This window comes from Crocodylus porosus, unplaced genomic scaffold, assembly GCF_001723895.1.
Source record: "Crocodylus porosus isolate Cpor-Errol unplaced genomic scaffold, CroPor_comp1, whole genome shotgun sequence".
Taxonomy (NCBI): domain Eukaryota; kingdom Metazoa; phylum Chordata; order Crocodylia; family Crocodylidae; genus Crocodylus; species Crocodylus porosus.
In genome coordinates this window covers 24,031,063-24,058,802 of record NW_017728943.1, presented here as the reverse complement: position 1 = coordinate 24,058,802, position 27,740 = coordinate 24,031,063, and the positions used below count along the sequence as shown (strand labels likewise).

The 27,740-nt window shown below is 44.6% G+C and overlaps 1 protein-coding gene across 1 annotated transcript in view; it reads right to left on the bottom strand.

The window, feature by feature from the left end:
* Positions 1-27,740, bottom strand: part of TTBK1 (tau tubulin kinase 1) — a 288,897-nt gene that overhangs the window by 24,711 nt on the left and 236,446 nt on the right. The window contains exon 12 of the mRNA XM_019549020.1: positions 25,543-26,101. Coding sequence (XP_019404565.1) covers positions 25,543-26,101 — 559 coding nt within the window. The remainder of the gene's footprint in view (positions 1-25,542; positions 26,102-27,740) is intronic.

Genomic DNA, 27,740 nt, shown 5'->3' with positions numbered 1-27,740 from the left:
GCCCTCCAGCCAGCTGGCGACCCATTTGACTGTGTGAGCATCGACACCGCAGTCCCCCAGTTTCTTGATGAGAACGGGGTGAGAGACAGTGTCAAAGGCTTTTCTAAAGTCCAGAAAGACTATGTCCACTGCTACCCCTGCATCTAATGATTTGATAATCTGATCGTAAAAGGCCACCAGGTTGGTCTGACAGGACCTGCCACTGATGAACCCGTGTTGGTTGCCCCTAAGCATGGAGTCCCCAGCTGGCCCCTCATGGATGTGTGCCAGAATAATTTTCTCAAACAGCCTGCCTAGGATTGAGGTAAGACTAATTGGCCTATAATTTCCTGGGTCCTCCTTCTTCCCCTTTTTGAAGATGGGAACCACACTGGCCCTCTTCCAGTCCTCTGGCACCACACCAGAGCAAGATAATGGGCAACAAGTTCTGCTGGATCCTGAGGGACACATTCCTGTGTGCCCCAAAGATTCCTATGCAGAATCAGGTCCCTCAAGCCCTGGGAGCACCTGCTAGAGCACTTCTTATATAGACATGTGCTGGGAATTCCAGGCATATTTCTGTAAGCAGGGAAAGTCGAGATACCCCACTTACAGAGACATGTCTGTTGAAAATCGGGGGCAGCACAAAAGTAATGAAAGGCAATGTCTGCTTCTACCCATATACATCACAGGTCAAGAAAAGCCCACCCAGGAAAGTACTGGATACTTCAGGTAGGAAGGGAAGTAATGCAAAACAGTGGTGAGTTGAAAGTTTACTAGTGAGCAACACAGTGTCAACTATGCTATGTCTGTGATATTCTGCTGGCCTCAGTCTTCAACCAGCAAAGCCCCAAAGCATGGAAGAAACAAACACCTTCTACTCTGCGCTGCAATCTGAAGACTGCAAACACAGTTTCATATATCACACACTTTAACTGGAAAGTCAGAATTTCTTTTACATTTATACCATCGTTTCTATAAACTTGTCCCAGATCTTTAACCTTGTTTCATAACCAAATTGGCTGTGGAGAGCTGCTTTGCTTCATTCTCCTACTCAGTGATAAAATGTTTCCTGGTATCAGTCAAAACCTACTTCGATGCAATTTCAAGCCACTGTACATGTCCTGCCTTCTGCAGTGAGGCAGAAAGTGGGTTTTCCTTCTTTGTTATGACTGCACATCAGATAATTGAAGACTGCTATCATGTTACTCCTTAATCATCTTCTGTGTAAAATAAACATACTTAGTTCTCTCTATCTCTCCTTGTACAGTTCAAAATCTCCTACTGTTCTGATATTGATCCATATATAATTGACATATGTTATATATTGATCCACATAAATACCCTTTACTTGTGATTATTGAGCCACTTGTCTATCCACCTTGCAGTACTTTAGTTTAGTCCACATTTCTCCAATGTTTTTTATTAGGTCATGCGGGACTTTGTCAAAAGCCTTACTGATGTCCACGTACATTATAGTTTCCGCATTCCCTTCACCCACCCTATCAAGTACTTTGTTGGAGAAGGAGATCAAATTTGTTTAACATGATTTGTTCTTAACACATACATGCTGGCCACTCATTCTTCCTTTTTCAGATGCTTGTAAATGGACTTCATGTCACATATTCCATTATTTTGGGATTAATGGCTAAAAGTCTGTGCTTAGGGATAGTGAAAATGACAACTCTTAACCTTTTTTTTTTAATGAGCTAACTAGACTGAGTTCCTTCCTCATCATACCATGAGGCTCATATCACTCTTACAACTCCTTCCTTAACATTTTCTAATTTTTCTATGCCTTCTCAAAAAGTGTGCTCCAGAATTGAACATAGTATCCACTAGTGGTTTCACCAAATCCATTTTTCAGAAGTAATATCACACCTGCTCTAACTCAATATCCCCTGGTTATACATTTATGGTTCATGTTAGCCTTTTAATCCACCCCATCACACGGGGAACTCATGATTGTCTGGTTATCTGCCATAACTCCCTAATCCTTTCCAGATTTCCCATTTTCCAGGAAATAGCTTCCCTCCCACACACACACATCCTGAGGTGTAACATATGATCTTTGTATCTTGAGATGCAGACTTGCACTTGACTGTATAAAGGACATATTGTGCCCAGCTTACCAAATGATCCAGGTCTCTCTATAGAACAGACCTATACTTATCATTATTTAACAAAACACAAATCTTTGCCATTACAAACAACTTTCTCAGCAATAATTCTAGATTTTTTTCTAGATGAATGGTTGGCAATCTTCTTGGTTTCAAGGCAACCCTTCACAACTTTTTTAAGTTGGTAGTACCCCCAGGTGAGAACCACTGTTGCACAACCTCAGCTTACTACAGTGGCTCCCAACGGGATGCTGCCACCACCACTGTTGTATCTGGATGGAATTGCCCAAGGTGCCTTCTGCCTAAAGCAACCAGAAGTACTCACTTTTGCTGCAGCCCTTCCCTGCCCACACTGCAGCACCCGTGAAAGAGTTGCACAGCACCCTGTGAGTCTGCGGCACTCTGCTTGAGAACCACTGTTCTAGACGTTGGTTAAAGATACAGAACAGTGGGGTACATCTACATATGAACTTAATGTGACACAATAAACTCTGGTGCAGTTTGAGCCAAAGTCAGCTGCTTCCAGGCAAGTGTCTACACTATTCCCTGCCTGAGAAAGCAGCACTTTGAGCTGGGGCAGGGCAGCCCCAGGCTGCCAGCAGGCTCAGAGATCAGCCCCAGGCTCCAGGTAGTGGTGTCAGGAGGAGTAAGGATTCGCTGGGTCATGAAAGTACTGAAGTGTAGAGTGTACAGCAGGCAGCCCCCTCACTTTAGTACCCTCGTGTCCCAGTCAGCCCCTGACACTGTATACACATGCGTTTCACTGCACTTAATTATTCTGCCATAATATACAGTACTGTCCTGTAATTGTACAGTTAATTTACTGTGTCCTAATACCGGCACATGTAAAGACAGTGACACTTTACTGCCGAACCGGTTAGTCTACTCCACAGTAAAGCGCCCATGTAGATGCATCCAGTGTTGAGTTAAGATCACAATCCTGGAGAACACAATCAGAAACATCTCTATTTTTTAAGGCAGTGGTGTAACTAAGGTAGAGTGGCTGGTGCAGCAGCCAAGGGTGCTGACTTGTAGGGGAGGGGCAGAAAAATACAGGTAACAGCTGCTGCCGCAGATACAAAACAAGGCTGGTGGCACAGCAACAGCTGGAAGTTGCTGCTGCCTCCATATATTGTCACTATCCCTGGGCCTCAGCTGCCCTATTATACCTCTGGTAGAAGATGTCCCATTTACAAATATGTTTTGAGATGTTAAATCATTTTAAATCCAGTAATTAATATTTTAATCAGACTGCTTAGAAATATTGTATCAAAAGCCTTACAAAATTATATGCATCTTATGTCAATCAGACTTGTAATCTTGACAAAGAACTAGTTCTAGTTTACATATAACCAAAGCAACTGACATTTTACTATCCTTTAATGCGTATAGAGAAGGTAGCATATCAGCTATTCTGTTATTTTGGGATTAATGGCTAAAGGTTTGTAATTATCCTGATCAACCTGCTTACTCCTTTTATAGATGGGCAAAATTGGGCCTCTCTGAATTGAATGGAACCTCCTTGGCTTTCCAAGATTTAAAATTTATAGCAATGGTCTAGAGAATTACTTGGCCAATTCCTTAAAAACTTTTGGATACAAGTTATCCAGGATTGATAACTTTAAAATGTACATTTAACAAATGCTATATCTCAAGCACCTGCTACTTACCAAAAGTAAATGTAAGAATAGCAAAAAAAAAAAGAGGTCAGAACATGTTTTGAAAATCATCACTTATTTCTAGAGAGCAGTAAAAGCTAGTTCTTTTTGGGTTTTGCACCTAGCAATATAGGAAATGTTAACCTGGATTAGGCCATTGGTCCATGTAGTTTAATACCTCTGGCCTAATCAATGCTTTTCTAATGGTCACACTGAAAGTAAAGAGCCCTACACACTCACATCCTTACAGTAAACCCGAACTATCACTTCTTTCATGAGACACATGTACCATAATGCAGAAAGAAGTATTTGTTTTAACTCACTCTCCCTGCTCAGTACTACACTGGTATTAGAAGTTAGTATCTATCTTTTAACAGCCCACTTGATCCAACGTGGTCACAATGAGATTTTCCCTTTTGTCTGAAATCTCCATTATCTCTTTATTATCAGCACCCTGGTTCTTTCTATGTAGCCTTTTTCTCCAGCTCATAGCACTCTCATAGCCCTTTAGCATAACTAAAGACCCCCCACCTCTAATTTAAGTTCAGTATCCATTCACATCATTATATCTCATCGTCTCCCAGAAGGTCAATTAAACAGATGATAGTAACTGAATTCACTTAGCTGCAGTGAACTTTAATCCAGTCTTGTGCCTTAAACTTCAGCCATACTTGAAAGGGCAATATAACTCACAGAGTATGGTAACAGATGAAATGAGGATTCTGGTAACAATTTAAGTCAACTTTGATATGTTTTGGTCTCTGAAGTTCCAGTCTCTGTTTTTGAACAGGGTCTCCTGGGACTCTGTACAACAAATACTAAAACCAAACTCTCACAAGAGACCAGATCCAATGAGTAAGACAAAGAAAACTGGAAACTGCCCAATATAAGCCATGATGTTTATCCAGGCCTATTGGTTATCCAGAGATTCGAAAGAAGTAGCAGAATATTATTTACAACTCCTTTCTTTTCCTTACCTGACAGATAAAAACAGCTATTTTGGGACCAATATAATCACCAGATCATTTCCAAATTATACCAAAGTGAAATCAAAGTGACTACTAGAATTTACAGGCAAGGCCATGATGCAGAGATAGTTTGCTCATGAGAAGCTAGATGTGCTTCAGGTATTTTTTAAAATACAGTGATCTACAGCTAAATTGGTAAAGAAATCCTTATTATTTTCATATGTTTGACAGTCAGACTTTCTGGAGAAGGACAGATTTGAAGATTAGGACTGAAGAACAGTCAAGCAAGGACACCGTTTCACAGCAAAGATAAAGACAGAGGAGCTGAAAGGTGGAGTCCCTATGTGGAACACAATCTGCAACAAACACAATGGAATTTTGGATAGCCAAAGCAACAGAGATATACGACCAGGATTTCATGGGGAGGTTCAGATTCTAAGGTTCTGACTCAGGCAAATTTCCAGTGGGAGCTTGTCTGAATCTGGGTTGAGAAAAATGGCCTACAGATTTGGCCAGCTATAACATTCCAACCAGAGCAAAACCAAACTGAATTGTACTGGGGAGGCAACTTTCCAATATCTATGAGACCTCTCCACTCTGGTTCTAATTTTAAAATACCTGCAGTTTGTTTATATGTGCTCAGTGAGCCAGTCCAGTACTCCCCACCCTGGGGTGCCAGGATGCCACTGAGGGGCTTAAGAGAGGAACCCTGATAGTAATCTTCTTTAATACATTACTTGTTCACCATGTGTTGTGTCTTCTCCAGCCAGCCTGCAAACCCTGGCCCAGCAGGTTGGAGGATTAGAAATGCGGATGTTCTTAGTCTTGGTGTTCTCTCTTGCTGGAGTTTTGTTGCAGAGGCTGCAGAAGTTACAGTACCTTATGCCAATGTTGTCTAGGAATTAGTATTGCATTAAGTGGTGACACACTGTGGGCAGGATGGGTTTATTATTGCATTAGGGAGGCTGCTTTTCCCCTGTACCAACTATGTTTTATGTGTGAAGCGGGCCCACACCTGCTGGAGTTGGGACCTGGAAATGCGGAGGACAGAAGGCATGAGTCTGTGGTTTCCTGCTGTGAGGGGCATGTGCCTGCGGTGGGGCATGCGCACGGGGCTGCTCTCCGCTGAACGGCTGCGCTGTATGAAAGTGCCACCAAGGTGAGGGTAGTGTTCTGTCTCCAGGGTTGAGGAGGAGAAAACGGAGGACGCCAATCTTCTCAGGGGGCTGTACCTCGGGAGGGAGTGCTGAGAATGCCTGTCCTCCTCCAACTGAAAAAGACCAAGAAGAGTGGAGGAAAAGGTGTCAGGCAAAGACTTGACTCGCTCCTGGTTTGTGATGTGCATGCTGCTGATATCTTCGCTGGCAGGTGGTAAATGTTTTTGTTCTACGCTGGGCTTACACACAGTTTGGTGTCTACAAATAACCAGGCTAATATCATGTGATGCTGCCTACAAACTCTGTAGACACTTCTAGAGTTTACAACTAGATTTTCATTGGAGGAGTGAGCTCATCTGTTGTTTCCCCAGTTACATGCAAACACAAATGAGACAGAAGTTCCTCCCCTTGGCTACCAGGAACTGGCTTTTCAGGTCAACTTAGAGAATCTTTTCTGATCTTCTGGCACCACTTAGTTCAGCGCTGCAGTTAGGTCATTCACACATCTCTTACACAGGCAACATTCAGCTCCAGGACGCTATCAGAAATTGCCACTATTTGAACTGAGCAAATGCTGACTGATAAAATCATTACACTAACTCCATGGTATGGAGTCCTGACAAGCTCCTCCATAGAAGTTTTACAACTTGCCTCATGAATACAAATTAAATCTTCTGGCCTGTGAATTAACTATTACTTTTTACTGCCTACACCACTGTATACTTCCTCATTCAGGGCACACTTATTGGCGCGCCTACACAAGATGTTTACTGCAGAGTAGTCTAGTTAGCTCCGCAGCGGGTGTGTCTACACAAGAAGCTAACTGTGCAGTAGCACATCACAGAAGCCTAATAATACTGCACAGTAGTGCATCACAGCACAGACAGTGTTAATATGTTAATGTGCAGTATTATTAGGCTACCACTCAGTAGCATCACTGAAAAGGCATGCACCAGAGCTACTGCGCAGTAACACTGGCTACTGCGCACTGATTTAGTACTTGATTATACAATTACTAAACTTAAAGCACCATAACTACCCATTAATGAACATGTAGATGTGCCCACTAAACTTCATGCATCTACACGTGTGCTCCTATTAGGCTGGAGTAAAATAATTAACTCCACAGCACTTGTAAATACAGATCTTGTCGTGCTGTGGAGTTTTTTTACTTTGCAACAGCGCAGGTGTAGACGCTGCCCCAGTTGGCTAGGGCACAAGGGTGCTTCACTGTGGGGGCTGCCTGCCAGCTATCCCTGCACTGCAGCACCCTCATACCCCAGCCAGCCCCTCCACAGCATGTTGAGCTAGGTGCGGGAAGCAGTCCCAGGCTGGAAGGCTGATCCTCGGGACCCCCTCCCAGCAGGGGCTGCTCTGACCCAGCTCAACGTGCTGTGGTCCTGGGCACATTCAAATGGCACACCCGGGAGCAATAAACTCCAGAAGAATGTGCTCTAGAGTTTTTTGCTTCACATTAATAGCACGTGTAGATTTGCCCACCATGTTTCAATTCTGGGGAACAAGGTGAGCTGGGAACTGTTTGAAAAGCAGGCAGTGTGGAATTACCACATCAGCCATTTCAATAAGATAACTGTGGCTCAGTCTTCAGTTGCCGACTGGATGGGAGTTGAGTGGGGAAGAGGGCTGCAAATTGCTTTTCAGCTTAGCATGCTGTGAACACTGCATTAAAAAAACTTACTCATATAAACATACTACATCACTAGTATAGACCAGAGTCCTAGACACTAAGCGAGCATGTTCCGGCATGGCATGACTGAAAGAGACATAACCATGCCAACAGTCACCTGCAATTCTCACGATGAGCTTCCATGATGAACAAGTTCAGAGACCTGAATAGGGTCTTCACTGGTGGTGAAGACTAGCTTTGCAGACTGAATCTATTCCATGTGAGGGACCTACAATGTTTCCATGTGAGGGACTCGCAGACCCAAGAACATTGCCCAGGAGTTCCTGCATCCAGCCCATAAAAGGTGTCCAAGGAACATTTATGTGCTTAACCACTGTACTAAGGTAAAGTTGCCTTTGGGGATAGGTGAAGCCATTTATGGAGCTTGTTACAAAGGCTGGGTCCCCTTTAATGAAATGACCTTGAATACTTAATTCATTCAGCCAAATTGCTGAGAAATCAATGGATCAATGCACCTATAGCATGAAATATTTCCATTTTGTTACAAGAACACGAGTGTTTAATGCATAGATCTATGGGTACTCTACTACCCTATATACTTGCAGCCCTCAGAGCACTTGAGGCCTGGGCCTACATAAACAGATCACATCAGCTAGGGAGTTCTGCACCTTTGGGAGAAGTTGGGAGCCAGCTATCACTCACTACAATCAATTAGGTATCATGGGGGGGAGTTAAACCGAGTTATGGGCAGAGCAGATACATCCTGCTTCCAATCTGTCTAACTGGATATGAGCAGCCCACCTGCTGCTCTGCACAGCTCCATGGCCCTGTACAGTTCCATGTCTCAGCACTGAGGAATGGTCGCTTAGGTACTCTCAGAACACCTGGGAGAGGAAGGGTGGAGGAAGGCAAAAATGTCAGAAAAGACTGAGACAGCCACTTTCATTTTGTATCCCATTCCTCCTGTCTTCTGTGCAATTCTAGTAGTCCTTCCAGTTTGCTTCCTTCTGCCTAGCCAAGCAACGCAGAATACAAATGTAGGGAAAACTCAGCACTGTTTTAGTGCTATAGCTGTCCACTCTTGGGTCGCTCCACCTCTGGTCCTTGGTAGGATTGTCACTACTTCTGCTGATGGAAGAGAAAGAAATGACTGCAATGCTTTGACATCATCGACCAACCAATTGGATTTTCTCTGGTTAGATCTGGCGTGATATCCAATAGAATGTATTTCAGGTACAGTGTAAGCAGCGTCAAGTCTTTCAAGCGAGGCCAAGCTGAAGTTCCATGGGGCACTCAGTGACAGGGCTCAGAGTCAGGACATAGCCTTGTCTTTTTTTTCTTAAATTTAATTTGCACCTCTAATGCAGTTTGCTGCAGGGCAAGATCAGAAAGTTCAAGAAAAGAACTAACATAAAACTAAAACATAACCACCTTTCACAATAATTTAATGTTATCCCCCCTGTGCTATGGTGTCATTAAATGTGAGCACTGACAACAAAGAGATCAAAGACCGTGCCTATGTCTACACATAAACCTCAGTTAGCCAGCCCTACAGGCACTCCCACATTTTCCCTAGATTCCCAGGCAACTCTTTGATAAAAAAAAAAGTTCCTGTGAGGATCTGAATTAATGAGAGTATAAGGTAAAGTCTGAGTGCTATTAAGGATAACTATGGCAAGTTATAAACAACAAATCAAAGAAATCCCTCCCCATCATACCCTGTTCATAAAGGTACGGCCACAAAATCCCAACCTACCCAGAAGAACAAAGCCTCCAGAAAATAAAACCCTTTTATTTTTAAACAAATAGCCCTGCTTCTTCCAGAAAGCCAGGTGGAAATTTTGAAACTTCCCATCATACCCAAACCTGATCATACAATTAGGCCACAGGCCTCAGAACAGTATGAAAATTCTGCTGAAGAACTAGCTAATGACATATTTACTTTTGATGGTGGATGAAGATCCACATGTTCACACCAATTCTTTTATAATAACAACTGTCTTTGATACCCCAGACCTGGGCTGCCCAACTGCTGAACAGCCATATGCTACACTCCACGCAGGTCACATCTCACCCCTTCCCACATCCCCACCTCCTGGAGCAAGGGCAGGAAGCAGAAAATAGAGGATGGAGGGGGAGCTCTGGGACCCTGACAGCAGCAGCAGAAATGGTGAGAGGAGCAGTGGCTGTGTGGGATGGGTGTTAACCCCTTGCAGGCTGCACGTGCCTCATGGGCTATCAGTTGGACATCCCTGCCACTGATTATTCTAAAGTATACATTTAATAAATGCTATATCTCAAGCACCTGCTATCTACTAAAAGTAAATGTGAGCATAGCAAAGAAAAAAAAAGAGGTCAGCATGCTGTGAAAATCACATCTTTTCTAGAGAGGAATAAAATCTTGTTCTTTTTGGTTTTGCACCTCGTAATATTGCACCTCGTAATATAGATGTTAACCTGGATTAGGCCATTGGTCCAGCTTGTCTAATACCTTGGCCTCATCAGACAAGGTATGCTGATATTCTTATAGAAGGGGTCCTGAATCCTGTCACTATCCTGTTTAGCTTGAACACAGGCTTGTTAGGAAAGTCAATGCAAGGTTTTCCATCTGATGACAGCTCACAGTTCTAGCTTTGTCTCCACTGCTCCTGGAGGTAGATCTACTTAATCAGTGCCCAGAGGAGCCAAGAGCACTGGCACAGGCCGTACAAGAATGTGAGAATAGCAATGGAAGGAGGGAAGCAAACAGAGGTGGCCAAAACTATATCAGCTCCCAATGGATGGATTTTGCCTGCCCTTTGGTTATAACTCCAGCTGTTTACTGGCTGTGACTCCAGCTTTTTCAGTTGGCAGGAATTGCCATGGGTACTACTTAGCTGTTTCTGGAAAGAGAATGGCATAACTTTACTAGATGGGCAGTCCTCACCAACATTATTCACATCTTAGTCACATCAAGTTTAGACTGAGGACACAACAGCTCCTGCAAAGTAGTGACCAGTGTGACAGAGTCATCTCCAGGGGTGGCCATAAAGTCCCTGGAATTTCTTCAGCCCTCGTTCTCTGTGGGCAATCACCCCTACAGACTCCTGCCACACCTTGATATCTTTTACTTTTATGTGAGGGAGGTTGTCCCAGAGCTGCTCAAATTGCTTAGCTGTCTGTGGTCATTGCCTTATGAGCTAACTGCATGACTCCATTCTGCCCCTACACCATACCCAAGTCTCACAGGTGTAATCACGCACTGTTGTTCCCCACTGCTGTTCATTCCTTATCCTCACACACTCAGCCCCTTCATCTGGGCTCATCAATACACTCAGACTCTCAATAGGCTCCTGGACTTTCTCTGGTCCCACACTCTCAGCCCCTCAGTTGGGGCTCTGAACCCCTCCCTGCATCCCTAGGAGCCTCTTCCTTCCCTTTAATTCCTTCCCAAACTCCCAGACTGCTGCCAACTACACCCTCCTTTCTGGCATTCCTGAGCTGCAGCCTTCCTGGTCTGGTGATGTTCTTCCAGCAGCTCCCTAGATGTTATTACTGGCTCTTCTCAGGGTCTGGGCTTATATCCTCTCGAAACCCAGCCCTGCTCCTGGGTCAGATGACTGCAATCAGCCTAAGCTACACCAGCAGGAACACCAGGCCTCCTGCCACAGCCTATTCAGATGGCTCAGGCAAAGAACACATTTTGCCTTTCCTCAGTACTGGCTGGGAAGACCTCTGGGAGAGGCTTAAAGTGATTTGACCAATAAACCCCTAAATGATATAAGTCCTAGTCACTGAAAATGTCTGACACTTCACTCTTCACATGACACCATGGCAGTTACAATCACAGGTTCTAGGCCTGAGTGCCCCTATGTGATCACTTCCTAACAGTATAAATGGGAGACAGATAATATCACAGAATTATTATTCTTCAGTGCTTCCGTCCCACCTTGGTTTGCCAGAGCCTGGATCCAGAGACCTCAGGGGCAAACTGTTAGTCTCCTATTCTTCTAGGTCATCTGTAGGGGTAGGACTGGTTGGCATTAAGGAGTGGACAGGGGCTTACTCTGGAACTGAGAAGACCTTTTGACAGTGATTTTGACTACAGTTAACATGCTAAGCTTTGTATGCATGGAACAAAGCAGGAGCACTGAGAGAATAGGAACTAACCATGAACACTGGCCAGCTAGTGCTCTGAGGCTGCTTTTTTGAGCATTTCAGATATGTGACTGTAGATCTGTAAAGTATGTAAGCACACTGAACAGAGATGGGAACCATCTCTCTCCATACCCCAAAGTTCATTGGCAAGCCACTTCTTCAAGACTTCTTTTTACCCACCAGCAATACTCAGTGAAATTCAGCTCAGTGATATCCCACGTAGTGTGCAAACCCCACTTCTTTGTCCCATGCATATCCTGGTGCAGCAGTTGTCTGTGGGAGTAGGAGCACTGGCTCTACACCTCCCTCCACTTTCAGGAAGTATCTTTGCAAGGGGCAGTTCAGGAGGATATTAGGGCCAACCCTGTGGTCTAGTAAGTTTGTGAGTCTGCAAAGGCTATGGGATACAAATGTGAATGGACCTCAGGGGTGTACTGAAACTTGATGTGCTCTGTATGGTGTATTAAACTGGCCCTAATGGGCCCTCTGAGAGGAGGCACTGTGGCAGGAAGCCACCTTTGTTTCTCCCCAAAATCCCTGCCCTGTGACAATTTGATTAGGATGGGCCCAGCAGAGGAGACACACACTTACCCTATCTCTTTAGGTAACCTGAGCTGGATACATTCCTGAGGGAGGGGGGAAACCTACTCCCTCTGCCTACGTGACTGGTATCAGCTACCTGGGTGAGGGGCTTCTACTTGGTGGGCTAGAGTCTGCCTGGCAACTAGTGATATATTTCAAATTGGTTGGCTGACAGCCAACAGGTGCTGGCTTCCATTGGACCAGGTGAATGAAGTCACAGGGGCTGTATAAGTTAAGACTGCCCAGGAGGAGGGGGAAGCAGCTATGTGGGGGACTCAGACTTAGAGAGGAGCTTTACCATGTGAAACTGGCTCTCTCCCCCATAACTCATGAGCGAGGAACGGCCTGCCTCCAGAGGGAATCTCCAACAGCCTCTGGATGATGCTTGTGAGTAAGCTACTCCAGATCTGGTTAGATATCTAGCTGGCAGTAACTCAGATGCGTGATCAAAAGGCCACCTCAGCCAGACTGCATGGGATTTCTATGATATTGTTCTATCTTGTACCCTATTTTTACCCTACCCCCTGTAATCAATACAGTTCTCCTTTGTGACTGGTGTAGGAGACTTATTGAGGGGTGGGTCTAAATTATGCCTAAGAGGCCCCTTAGGTCTGCAGACTAAGAGGGACGTTCCTTTTTCACCCCCGACTCGGCGAAGTGCCCCAAGTGCTTGTACTGGGTCGAGGACCCGTAGGACTATTAGGCCTGTGTTTCCCCGAGGACACAGGGCTGAGAGAGTCCCTTCTCGGGGTGGTGGCAGCTTACGTTACCCCCAGGCTAGCAAGTGTGCTCCAGGAAGGGGGTCAGCTGGACGCGAGGCGCCCCTAGGGAGGCACTCGGAGCCTGGAAGGCGCAGTGAGGTGGGTGGCTCAACGCAGGAGCAGCCCCTATTGGCCCTCCGCAGGCACAACACGCAATTCCTCTCTTCCTGAACCCATGACAGATCAGTCCCACTGCATTTTTCACTGCTCACATCATTAAATGAGCGGTCTCACTTGCATACATGGATTCAGCCAGGGAGCAATAGCCAAATTTCTGCATATCTGCCCTGCCCAGTCATGTGCCTCTCTCCCTCTGACAACAATTGGGAGACCTAGTGCCAGTCTATGCTTAAAACTAATAAAACAGAGCTCCCTATGCAGCCTCATGTGTTCCTGCTCCTCTCCCCTGCAGGGTGCATCAGCATGGTCCTTCCCATTTCCCAGCACTGGGACCTTACAGTCCTCTTGCATTTCCTCCTTCTCCTTCATCTCACATACCCAAGCTTTCACCAATTTCTGGATGCCTCCACGGTTCTTGCCTTTCTTTCTCCATTACCCTTGCCTTCTCTCCCAACAGCTGAAATACATCTTTGCCCTGATCATCTTTGGATCCTTGTTGTTCCTCCCACCCTCGCTGTCCCCTCACATTGCTCCCCTCTTTCAATCCTTGAGATCAAATTTAAACATAATCTTCAAGGATATACACAGCTCTGCCTCTGCATCTCTTTTCACATCCCACCTTCTACTCTCTGTTTTGTCAATGATTGTATCCCTTTTCTTCCTCCTTCTTCTGGCTTCAGGCCTTCTCCCATGATGTTTCTTAGACACAGACCAAACTACTGATCCTAATGCACAAGGTGCCTTCTTATGCAAGCCTGTCTTGAGGAATCAGTTCTTCCATAGAACCACTGGATACATGTCAACCAAATGCCCTTGGCATCCTAGGCACCTTGACAGTTTATATCTGGAGAAGAGAGACAAGGAGGCTTTGAAATAGCTTACTATTGCCTTCAGTTCAGTGTGCCCTCTCCTTCTGGTGCCTTTCTTTTAGATAGCAAAATGTTCAAGTAGTGTTTAAATCTTATATAGTGATGAGCACATTAGCAAGAATAAAGAATGTGATACATGAAAGGCAAATGTACACAAAGGCTTGTAGAGGTAACTTTTTTGCTGATATCCATGAGCACACACACCTTTGCATTTTTACTGAATACAGAACTGGAAATCAGGCGTTACCACTATGAAGTGTCAGGGAACTTAGGCTGATTTGAAAAAAATATATTTAGGAATCATGTTTAGGAATCATTGACTTTGATAGGAGTGCTTTCATGCTGAGAGTATTTAAAATGTTGTGTCATTTTTCACGTATGCAAAGCAATTCTGGTTTTCATATTCTATTTTTATTCTGTTTAGTGATTATTTCTATGGCGTTTGCTTCTAAAACTGTTTATACAGCTTTATTTGGAATGTCGCTGCATACATATAGGTTGAAGCTGGTTACTACATTAGTCATGAAATAAGCACAAATGTTTTTAAAAATCCTAAACTAAAGTCTCATGAACTGTTGTTGGAGCCATGCACTGTACCTGCACAGAACTGCTGGTTTCAAACACAACAGCCACCTCCTCAGCAACACAGGTGGCCAGAAACACATTCTTCCATCCACCACTCTGTGTTAGCTTCACTGAACATAACCCAGGTGAAGAGACTAGAACTGGTTCTTGTTCTTTTACCGTGCTTTCACTTTTCATTGCAACTGGACTATAGTCAAACAATGTAGAAAGAATCAGGCCAAGAATACAGAGCTCACTTGCAAAAGAATTAACATAGTGACTCCATGTACATTCCTTTCTGCGCCCCAGCTATCCCACAGCAGTGTCCATGCACACTTCCCATCTGTCTCATCTCGGGACATACATACATGCCCAGAGTAGCCCTGGTGCTGTTCCTCTCATGCACAGTCACAATATCCCCCTCACACATATGCTGTCTCGTGTCAGAACCAGCGCAATCACACAGCTCTGTAGGTGCATCCATGTTCTCACACACACACACACACACACACACACAAAATACTTCTATTCTCATAAAATCAGTAACTTGGTTGTGCAAAAACTCAAGAGTATGCCCAGGTCAGGGCTCTCCAACTTCTGGATGGCAGGGCGCACATGAACATCACCCTGTTGTGCCAAAGGTGCAGGTAACCCAGTTCTGCCCTGCCACATGAACAGCATGAGCAGCCTGGCTTCCCCTCACTGTGCCTGTAGCACAACCTCCCTTTGAGCCATAAGCACAGTGCAGACAAAATGGCCTTCTCTTGCTTCACGGGCAGCCATGATCACCTCTGGCTCCACATGCAGCATCCTCCTGACTGCCTGTCCCCACTCCCCCAAGGAGCCGGGGCAGGAAGCAGAAGTCAGAGGAAGAAGAGCTCAGAGACTCTGGCTGCTGTGGCAGCAATAGAGATGGGGGAGCAGCAGACAAGCAGGAGCTCAGCAGCCATATATCAACCCCTTACCAGATGGCTGTGGCCCACAGGCTGCCATTTGGACAGACCTGCCCTGGGTAGTACACTGTAATGGGGCTGCTGTCAGAAGAAGTTGGAGCAGTTAGACTTAGTATAGACACAAGTCTTGCCGAAAGCCCCACAAGGACTTTTTATTTGAAGGAAGGGCCTTCAACTCTACTCTGGCTGTTGACAGTTCACAGCTTTATCTGGACTGCTGTTTCTAAGCAGTTCACCTTCCCTCTATACTGAAGCAAGCAGAACTGTTCCTCTTTCCTCCTGAACTACAGTTTTCACCTGAGAGCCAGCATATGATTTTGTGACTGATATGATATGAGTTTCTTTCCCAGAGCTGTGCTTTACACTTAGAAGTTCTAAGCATGAAACAAAACTAGAGGGAATTCCAGCCATTTGACCAAATTTGGCATTTGATCCAACTACATACAAAACAAGTACCGGGGAAGAAGTTAAGCAAGTACCTTTCTTTTTTTAGACCAGGTGAGTAGCTGGGGAAAAGTTCTTGGCAAGGTTTGGGTGCAGTCACCCTTCTTCAGGCATAGGGAATCTCTGCTGGTCTGAGACACCAAGGAATGAAAGAAGCTAGAAGTGTGGCAGGATGTCAGTGAGAATGCAAATAGGTAGAAATTAGAAAGACAAATGGCAAAGCAGGCAAGGGAGGGGGAAGAAAGCAGGAAGGAAATAAAAAGTCTGAAGGGAGACATTTCAGTGATAGAATACAAAGCAGAAAAGAGGCTGTCAGTGAAAAAAGAAATAGTAGGCGATCAGGAAAACAGGAATGAGAGAAGCTAAAAGTGTGGCAGGATGTCAGTAAAAATATAAATAGGTAGAAATTAGAAAAACAAAAATTAAAGCAAGGAAGGGAAGGGGAAGAAAACAAGGGGGAAAAAGGCCAAAGGAAAACACTACAGTGGCAATAATGCAAGGTAAAAAAGAGGCTTTTAATGAAAAAGGAAATAGTTAGAAATTAGGAAAAGAAAGGGCACAAAAATAGGGGATGGGTGTAAAGGTGAGGGAAAAGAAGAATGTAAGAGGTCAGGTCAGGCACGTACCTGGTGACCTGACCTCTTAGGGGAGTCCATTTAGATCAGGCAGTAAAGGGGGTCAACTTCATCAAAGCAAGGCCATTCAATTCATGATTGTTTTCTCTTCTGTGCAATGAAATGGGGAGTGAACATGAAAAGCTTCTTATACTTGCGAAAGTGAGATGGCTTTCTCATGGAAAGGTGTTGACCTATGTGTTTGAACTCCATTCTGAGTTGCAAATTATTCTCAGTAACTTTAATTTTGATTTTTCAGATCATTTCATGGATGAGCTGTGGTTGGCAAGGCTTGCCTAAATGGAAGAAATATTTAGTCTCAGTGAACTGACTGCTAGTCTACAAGGCCTGAAAACAACCCCTTTTAACGTTCATGACAAAACAAGACCATTTGTTAAAAACTTCAATTTATTATTCCAGAACTAGAGAGAGGTAATTGTCAAACATTTCCAACATTAGATGGTTTTCTCACTGAAAACAAACTCAAATTTCACCCTGACCTGATCACTGACATTAAAGAGCATTGCCTTGGTCTAATCTCAAATTTCAGCAACTATTTCCCTGAAGGTATAACTAAAGAAAACTGGATCAGAAACCTGTTTTCACTTGAAGAAAACTGTTTGTCCAACTGCTTCTCAGCTGAGTAAAGGGAGAAACTAATAGAAGTTTCATGTGATGGTGAGATTCAGCTGGAGTTCAGAAGAATGCATCTTGGTTATTTTTGACTCAGAAGAAGAGAAAATAACCCCAAATTTCAGACAGGACATTGAAATCTTTTATTCTATTCTGCACAACATATCTGTATGAAATTGGATTTTCTGCTATGATTGCCATTAAAAGCAAATACAGTATGAAGCTAAATGTAGAACCAGACCTCAGGCTGAAATGACCAAGATTTCACCAAACATCCAAATACTGTGCTCTGTCAAGCAAGCTCACCCCTCCCACTAAAGACATTCTCAAAAGCATCTCTGGACAGGTAAAATTACAGTCTTTTCTCCAATTTCCAATTGTTTTATAGATTCAGAGTTGGAAGGGACCTCAGTGAGCCATCTAGTCCAACCCCCTGCCCCTGGCAGGCAAGAAGAGAGTCACCAACCCTGGGGTCATGTGATCCCAGACAGATGCCTGTCCAGTCTCTTCTTGAAGACCCCTAAGGATGGGGTGACCATCACCACCCTTGGGAGTCCCTTCCAGGTTCTGGCAACTCTGACCATGAAGAACTTTCTCCTAATGTCTAGCCTAAACTTTCTCTCTAGTAGCTTATGGCCATTGTTCCTTGTCATTCCAGGGGGTGCCCTGGTGAACAGCTCATCGCCTACTATATGTTGCTCTCCCCTTATGAATTTGTACACCGTCACAAGGTCCCCTCTCAGCCTTCTCTTGGAGAGGCTAAAGAGGTTAACATCCTTTAACCTTTCTTCGTAGGGCCTTCCCTGCAGGCCTCTAATCAGGTGAGTGGCTCTTCTTTGGACCCTCTCCAAGTTGTCTGCATCCCGCTTGAACTGCAGCATCCAGAACTGGACACAGTACTCCAGCTGCAGTCTGACCAGTGCCACATAGAGGGGGAGAATCACTTCCCTGGACCTGTTTGTGAAGCACCTATGGATGCACGACAAGGTGCGATTGGCTCTGCTAACTGCTTTATCCCATTGGCGACTCATGTTCATCCTGGAGTCAACAGTGACTCCAAGATCTTTTTCTGTCTCAGTGAAGCTGAGGAGGTTGCCGCCCAGCCTGTAGGTATAATGGCAGTTCTTTCTCCCTAGATGCAGCACCTTGTACTTGTCCTTATTGAATAGCATCCTGTTACTTTCTGCCCACTTCCCCAGCCTGTCTAGGCCGAGCTGGATCTGGTTCCTCCTTTCCAGGGTGTTAGCTGCACCCCATAATTTTGTGTCGTCCATGAACTTGGACAGGGTGCTTCCCACCCCTTCATTCAGATCACTGATGAAGATGTTGAACAGCACTCACCACAGAACTGATCCCTGAGGGACTCCACTGCCCACATCTTTCCAGGTAGACACTGACCCATCCACTACCACCCTCTCTGAGTTCAACCCTTGAACCAATTTGCTACCCAGTCTACTGTGTAATCATCCAAAGCAAATTCCCTAAGTTTATTTATAAGTATAGCTACCATAACTGATAAAACAATGTTCTACAATTACTAAAGGTTTTGATGTTGTTTTAATACATAGCTTGTTACCTATGTGTGTGAAATATTTGTCGATGGTACTTAAGACTGTATCATTTTAAATTGGTGGTATTCAGTCTGTCAGAGTTTGGGAACCGCTGGCTTAAGAGAGCAATCTGCCAATAAAGGAAACAGCAGCTGTTCAGAGTCTGTTTCACTGTGTTACCAGGAAGGAATAAAGGAGTCCATTTTCCCTGGAGTACCAGAAGCCTCACCTCCACCACCTAGTGGTAGATCATAGTTATAGCTGTGTTGCCATTTATTGTTATGGGAAGTGGATTGTGACCAGAAGGAAACCCATTGGGTTATACAGGGGAAACTGTTTTGAAGAGTTATAACAAGGTGAATATACTTATTTAGGTAGTTTACCACAAGTAGGACTTCCAAGTGTGCTGGAATTATCCACCTAATGTTGTAGAAGAAAACCCCCCACAATTCGCAGACCGCTGGTTATGACATATCACCTCTCCCTCAAACCCATACAGAAAATCCTCAAACAATTGCAACCCATCTCAGAAAGAGATCCTATCCTTAAAGAGATCTTCCCAGAGCCACCCATCCTAGCCTTCAAACAAGCACCAAACCTTGCTAACTTCATCACCAGAAGCAAACTTCCTCAGGCCCAGAACATGCCGAATGGATCCAGACCATGCCATGACAAAAAATGCAAAACCTGCCAACACATCTCCACCATTCCCACAATTACTACACCCCACAACAGAGCCATCAACATTCCTGAACCTTACAGCTGCACCCTAAAAAGTGTAATATCCAATACACCAAATGCCCTGATGGAAAAAAATATGTAGGAGAGACCAAACAACTGTGAACCAGAATGAACGCACAATGGAAATCTAGCAAAGACAGGAATACTCAATTACCTGTGGGGGTACATTTCCCACAAGAAAACCATTCTCCTCAATCTCTCAGTTCTAATCCTCAAAGGAAACTTACAAAACACTTCCCAGAGACGAGCCTATGAACTCCACTTCATCAACCTCCTGGATACTAAAAATCATGGACTAAATATAGACATTGGACTTATGACACCTTATAACCTACCTGACATCTGACTTCCCAGGTAGCTCTCCACTATTCATCCCCCTTCTCTCACCCATTTACTCCTCAATCTACATTTTCACTGACTACCTGTCTTGTATGCAGACCAGCCCAGCCTCTGGCTTTTTTACTTTTCATTCCATCCAGGAAGAGCACATACCACTGCTGAAACTTCCTCAGCCTGATAAAGGGTTTTTGAACCCAAAAGCTTGCTTAAAAATTGTTTTCCAACTATTTATGTTGGTCTAATAAAAGAAATCAGATTCACCCAAAGAAATTTGTCTGGGTATGTCCTTAGACCAACATGGCTACAACCTACACCCCTGTATCTGGAAAATACTATTTTAAATCTATTCACTCTGAGCTGGTTCATTCCACGATATGTGTCTGGTCAGTCCTCCAGGCATCCCACACTACATTACTCCTCACCCCCACCATCCTCCCCTCCTTCCCTCCCTCTTCCCCTCCCACTGCTGCAACAGGTACACAGCAATAACTCTACTGCCATTTTCTTTTTCTTTTGTTGGCACTTTTTTTTATTAATAAGCTCCCCTGTACTACTTGTTCAGTACAAGCTATCTTTCTAACAACTGGCTGTGTTCTCACTCCCTACCCAACTGTTCCTCCCTATTATGTCCTGCTAGCCCTGTGGAACTTAAAAGATTGGGTCCTAGCATTCCTCCCTCTGCCACAAAGCTAGGCAAGTAAACAGCAGACTTAGGTCGTTTGCAGGCTCTTGAAGCTTACTGCATTTTTAGAAGGGGAAAATCACAAAAGTGAGGATGTCTCCAGTCACAGATCTCCTGTGTAGAAGTAAATTTAGTTGGCTTCTGACCTATTTGACTAGAAAAACAGACAGAGACCAGAAGGCTGATACTGCTTATTTCAGTTACATGTTCTGAGATAAGGAATTCTGCATGCCGTGGGTTATCCTTAGGTTATATTGATATATTGCCCTGTGCACAGATAGTTTGTTTACGTAAACTTCCTAAATTTCTGTGTAATTTACTATTGTTTTGTTTCTCCAAGGTCGTATTTTTTTTCTCTTTCTCTGTCTTAAGTATAAATATGCTTGTAAACTTAGAGAGTGCCAGAAATCCTTTGAAACAGACAAGTGGGTGATTCCCCTTGCTGTATGGAATTCTCCCTGTGATCACAGTATAGCCCTAAATAAAGAAAAGCTGGATCTGTCAGTTCTGATTCAACCACAACACGAAGTTTGATTTCTTCCACACCTGCCTCCTGGGACACCCAAAGCACAAGCCCCCAAAGCACCCCTGGGCCACAAGCCCCTACTCACCCACTATGAGGCATACTGGGCTGGGTACTCACTCATAGAATCATAGAACATTAGTGTTGGAAGGGACCTCAGGAGGTCATCTAATTCAGCCCCCTGCTCAAAGCAGGACCAGCCCCAATTAGATCATTCCAACCAAGGTATGTAGAGCTGGGACTTAAAAACCTCCAACTATGGAGATTCTACCACCTTTTTAGGTAACCATTCCAGTGCTTCAGCTTGCTCTGTCATCTGCCACCACTGAGAACAGTCTAGCTCCATTCTCTATGGAACCCCGTTTCAAATTAAAGGCTGCTATCAAATTCCCTATCAGTCTTCTCTTCTCCAAACTAAATAAGCCCAGCTCCCTCAACCTCTCCTCAGAAGTCATGTGCCCCAGTCCCCTAACCATTTTTGTTGCCTTCTGCTGGACTCTTTGCAACTTGTCCACATCCTTTCTGTACTAGACATAATACTTCAGATGTGACCTCACCAGTGCAGAACAGAGGGGAATAATTACTTCCCTTGATCTGCTGGCAAAGCTCCTACTAATACAGCCCAGTATGCTGGTAGCCTTCTTGGCAACAAGGGCACACTGTTGGATCATTCAGCTTATTGTTCATTGTAACCCCCAGATCCTTTTCTGGAGAGCTGCTGCTTAGTCAGTTGGTCCCAAGCCTGTAGTAGTTCATGGGATTCTTCCATCCTAAGTGCAGGATTTTGTGGTTGTCCTTGTTGAACCGCATGAGATTTCTTGTGGCCCAATCCTCCAATTTGCCTAGGTCACTCTGAATCTTTGCCCTGCCCTCCAACATACTTTCCCCCGACTTGGTGTCATCTGTGAACTTGCCTACAGTGCAATCCATCCCATCTTCCAGATAGTTGATGAAGATATTGATCAAAACCAGCTGCAGGACTGACCCCTGGGGCACCCCACTTGATACTGGCTGCCAATTAGACCTTGAGCCATTGATCACTACCCATTGAGCCTGATGATCCAGCCAGCTTCCTATTCACTTTACAGTCCATTTATCCAATCCATACTTCCTTAGTTTGCTTGCAAAAATTCTGTGGGAGACTGTATCAATAGCTTTGCTGAAGTCAAAGTATATCACGTCCACTGCTTTCTTTCCTTTCATCCACAAACCCAGTCATCTTATTACAGAAGGCAATCAGGTTGACTTGCTCTTGGTGAATCCATGCTGACTATCCTTCTCCTCCAAGTGCTTATGAATGGATTCCTTGAGGACCTGCTCCATGATTTTTCACTCTCACCCCTTGGAATTGGAGCCACAGCACATCACACAAATGTGAACCCATCCCCAATGAGTGACATTTGAGAATGGTTCAGTTGCTATGTGTGTCCACACTCTCACGGTACCCAGCCTGATTTGCATGAGGTGATGCAGCACATTTACGTAGCTCCCACCAACTACTGCTGTTTCTTTCCATTGTGAGCCTTCTTAATTCCAGGCCCAGCTTCCTGAGGAAAGTGCATTACATACAGGGTATTTAATGTGTTTCATGCTTCTTTTGTGCACCTTTAACACCAATACAGAGGGCCTTGGAGCTGGATACAGTCTATGTGAAACAAAACATACACCTGCACCTCTACTATCTTGCATTTGACTGGTCTCAGTGACTATTGCCAATATATACTATCCTGCCCTAAATTCTTGTATCACACAGTTGCACACAGATGCCATAGAAGAGCCACACGTACAGCCAGGCAATCTCTGTTTTTTTCTGTGCTGACCTTCAATCAATTTTTCTGTACTGAACTTCCTTTTGTTGTCTATCCCAGCTTTCCAGTCCGTCAAAATCCTTTCAAATTCTACTTCTATCCTCTAAAGTGTTTGCAAATATTCTCAGGTTCATGTCATCTGCAAATTTAATCATGAAGCTTTCCATTCTGATATGAAAAGAGAATGTCATGAGGGACTATAGCAAACGCCTTACTAAAAAAAAAATCCAAGTATGCTCTATCCACTGACTTCTCTTCATCCACCCAACTACTTATATTGTCAAAAGAGATTGAGTTGGTTTGGCATGATTTGTTCTTAACTAATTCATGCTGTTTGCTAGTGATCACCCTTTCCTCCTCCGGTTGTTTACAAATTAACTATTTTGCTCCAGTAACTTCCTGTGTATCGTTAATGTCTTGTTGCTGAACTAATGATATCTGTCACTCCAGGTTCCAGAGAACAGATTGATCTGTACTGCCATTGTAGGAGAGGATATCCATGAGGGCCATTTACTTCACATTTTTTTTAATCCAAACAATGGCCGCCTGGAAAATATGTACATTCTCAGGAGGCTGAGAAAAGAAGTAACATTCTTTGCTACTCACCTGCCACAGGCAAAGAAATAAGTAGGAAAGTTGAGTGGGAGTTCACAGTCCTGCTGTATCTCTTTGTATGTATTGACTTGTGACCCTTGTTCCATTTATTGGTTTTTGTGGTAACACTCTATTTCCCTGTGGCCATCTCAGCGGCAGTTTTGGCACTCATGTGCAGGTAGTCAGACTGTCTCCCAAGATGGTGGATGCACATGTGGTATGCACATTATGCATGTATGCTGAGCATTCACAGAAGACTACACACTGGCAACATACACCCAGCTATGTGTACCCACCCTGTGTGGACACGTATCAGCAAATAAGGGCCAAAAATGTAGGCAGCTGAAATGCCTGGCATGACTAGTGGCTGCAAGACTGTGGAGGAGGAGGACCCTACAATGTTTATGTACCAATCGCAGAGTGTCTCAGGCACCTTCACAGCCAGAGGTCTTCCCCCTTTAACCAGAAGTCATTTGCACTTGGGTCTCTCTGACTTCCCAGCACAGCTCTCTATCCACTAAGCCACAGGTCAGGCAGTGCTCCTTTTGGGGCTGGGTCCCTAAGCAGCTACCAAAGGGAGATAGTCAGGGTCAAAAAGAAAAAAGCAAGCCAGTAGGTGTGAAGTTTGTTGAAGTGGCTTCTGGCCTGAATAAAGAGGGGCCCTGGGTTCTAGCCGGCAGCCTTATCCCCAGTGAGGTAAAAGCTTTCCCCTGCCATGGCCCTCCTTCCATTTTTCTAATAATCATAATACATGCAAAAAAGTGGTTCAGCCTCAAAAGCTGTTAAAGAGAGCAGTGCTTGATCTGTGGCACAATGGTTAGCACATTATGCGAGTCAGAGCAATGCAGGTTCTGGACAAAAAGTGCACAGAAGCACTTCCTAGTTTATGCCCCAAACATGTAACTTATGGGGTGAAAACATGGGATGGGGGTGTTCTCCACCACTTCTTGTGCTGCAGGACCTCTGCCCAGGTATGTACTCATCCATCCATATAGGGTTATGCATCCAAGAATAGAATGGCTACTCGCATGTAAGAGCCAAAGATGCCATATACACAACTTAAAACTTGCCACATAGATGACCACAGGGAAATAGAATTCCTTTCCAGATATTTGGGAGACTTTCACTAATATGCAAATCCCAGCCCCCAGCAGGATAACACATTTGTGCCTTGCATTGAACACCTTGTGGTATAGGACAGTCCCTCCCTGATCATCTGAAAAAAGCACAGCATTTAAGGACAGTCTACTCCATTTTAGGTATCTAAGTAGAACTGGCCAAGTGCAATTCTACTCCATCTTGTTCAAGGCCCTGAAAACCCATTAATGCATTCATTTTTGTGACACACTGGGGAGGAACCACCTGACATCTACATTAAGGGACAGAAACATGGTGGCACAGAATTGAACTTAGGTGCCTAAATCCACTTACAGCACCTAAAAGATGGAATAGAATCTGGCCCTTAATGAACACTTCTCCAGATAGACACAAAATAATAGTACTGATGGTGATTGAAGTAAATTTTGTGGTCTATGCATGCAAATATACATGCATACTGATTTGAGTTACTAGATGTTTCTAACTGCAAAGTTAAAAATTCTGTGTTTAAAACAAGGTTAATTTCTAATGAGCTGTTTTGTGCCCTATATTCCCCCAGATCTTCCCAAAAAAGCAGGTAGTGACATTGATTGGCACCACCTATGCTGCTCTCAAGCCTGCAGAGGACTGGGAGAGCATTCCTGGTGCTCTGAACTGCCAAAGTTATTGCCAAGAAATTACAGGCATGCAATAGGAAGGTTTAATGAAAAGGTGCCACTATATATGCACTCTTTGCTTACACATGCACTGAAACAGTACCAATAATTCCAGTGTGGGTGCAGATGGTAACAAGATGCGCTTAGCCCTGGTTTGATATTAAGAAGCACATCTAAAAGTTTAAAGCATCTGCAAGTGTGGAACATTTTCCCAAGGGCATCAGAATTGAAAACGGCAAAATTCTCTAGCATAGCTGGGACTGCCAAGTGAGACAAAATGTGGACAGAGCAAAGCCAAAAACCAAAGTAAAATGGATGAGCTGGGGTTATTTTGCATATCTTACCTGTCTCTGTGGACCAGTAGGCTCGGATTCCCGCCTCCGCTGTCGGATAGCTGGCGCTGTGTGTAGCGGGGACTGAGCAGGACTTCCGGGCTGCTGTTCATGTTTACTGTCAGACACTGTTTGAGAGAGTCCTTCATGCCTGTGTGAACTGTCCTCCTCAGTCACAGGCTGCATACTCCGTGTTCTCCCTTCATGGATCTTCGGCCTGACCACAGCTTCTGTGCTCAAGAGCCTCCTCTCCTCACCTTCTTCAATGGGTCTCAGCTCCTCAGGTTCTTCATCAGTAGTTCCCGAAGTACTGGGCTCAGCACCTGGGTGAAAGTCCTTCAGCTCAGTCTCCTTGTCAATGATAACCCACTCTTTACTATCAAAATCCTCCTCTTCTGCCAGGGGCACTGAGCGGAAAGCATTGCTGAGGGCTTCATGTTCTACTGATGCAGAAACATCCATCCTACCACTTGCCTGCCGGTCTGCTTGGCCAGTGTCAATGGATAGCATCTGTGCTGGCTGGGAGGAACAGACTAGCCGTGAAGGAGAACCTGGTAAATCCACTCGAGATCTGAAAACAAGAAAAAAAGCTCTTAAAGACCAGTAAGGTTTCTACCCAAAATTAAATATTGCAAGAAACCAAGAGGAAACTGGGATGGTCTCATAGAAAACTTGAATAATCCCTCTGAACCCTTGTCCAATTCACTTAAAAATACAAGCCTAATTCTAAACCAAAACATTTCAATGTTTAAACCTATAGTTATGCAATGAAATCCCATCATGAACTGCTTCAGAGTAGAGCAGTATCAGTATTTCTTCTTTTTGTACATTACTACATGAGAGGATTGGGGAGCACAGTAAGTTTCTGACTCCAAAGTACTTCTTCCTTCTGGGAAGAACATAGGGAAACATTCTCCAGGTTGCTCTCTCTCTGCACAGTTCTGCCAGGTACACAGTTTCCTTTACACTGATCATTTGATCTTCAGTCCAGACTAAAGAAGTGCTTTGAAGATAACTGGAATGCTTTGTGCTCGTTTCAAACTGGAGAGCTCCATAGGCTTTAACTGGAAAGCTCCATAGGCAGAACTGGTTCCAGGAAAAAGTGAAGGTACAGGTGCATGATATTAATCCTATCTGATATGTAATCCATCTTCAAGTATCTAAATGCAGGGTAGGGCTCAGTACTGCACATATGCAAACTACAACTAGAGCAAATCAAGCAGGCATTTGGGATGACGAAATGAACAGACAAGAACAGACAAGAAATCAGGAGGGCTGGGCAGATAACAGATACCTACACCCAGAGGAAACAAAAGAGTAAGGGAAAATGATACCCTAGAAGATGCTCAGACCACCAAAACAAAGGAGGCCCAGAGAGTCACATACACAAGTCTCACAAGGCAGAATCAAAGCAGGTTTATATAGTGTAAGCTCAGGGCCTGGCTTTTAACATCCACTCTTACAATTCATCCCTGCAAAATCTTGCAGTTGAAGGTATCTGATGCTCCCTAGTAGAAGACTTCAATAGGGAATGGATGGAAAGCTTAAAATTTCTCTTTATATTAGAGTAGTGCTTAGAAATTTGAGCCAAGACCAGTGGCAGGGATGACAGAGATACAATACAGACTCCCTCCCCAAAGCATTTACACTATGAAAGTTAACAACTGAGGGAATGGGGTTGTAAAAGGAAACTGATTTGATCCTCTAGCAATGGTTGTCAACCTGGGGTATGCATATCCCTAGGGATACTTAAGTGTCGTAGGGAATACGCAGAACTCCACATGCCTGCACGAAGCTATAGCACAGCTGTACAGGAGCACAGCCTGGCCATGTGGAGAGCAGCTAGGTCTGGCTGGTAAGTTTGTCGTTGGGGGAGGGAGTGGGGCTGAGGCAGGGGCTGTCTAGCCAGGGCGAGGGCGCAGAACTGAGCCTTGCCAGGTGGGGCAGCTCCCACCACTGTGCACACTCCAGGAGGCCATGGGGTGCATGTGCCCCCAGATCTACATGCGGGGCATGGCGGGCTATGGGGTGTGGCAGGCTCCGGGCCACTGTGGGCTGGGGCAGGGGCAGCACTGAGCTGTTCCTGGTAGGGGTGCTGGACCAGGCTGTGCTAGGAGGGAAGGTTGGGGTGGGGGCTACAGCAAATTCTAGGGTGGCTGCAGCCCCTTCCATAGCCTCCTCCCAGTGCCACTGCCACTGCCACCACACAC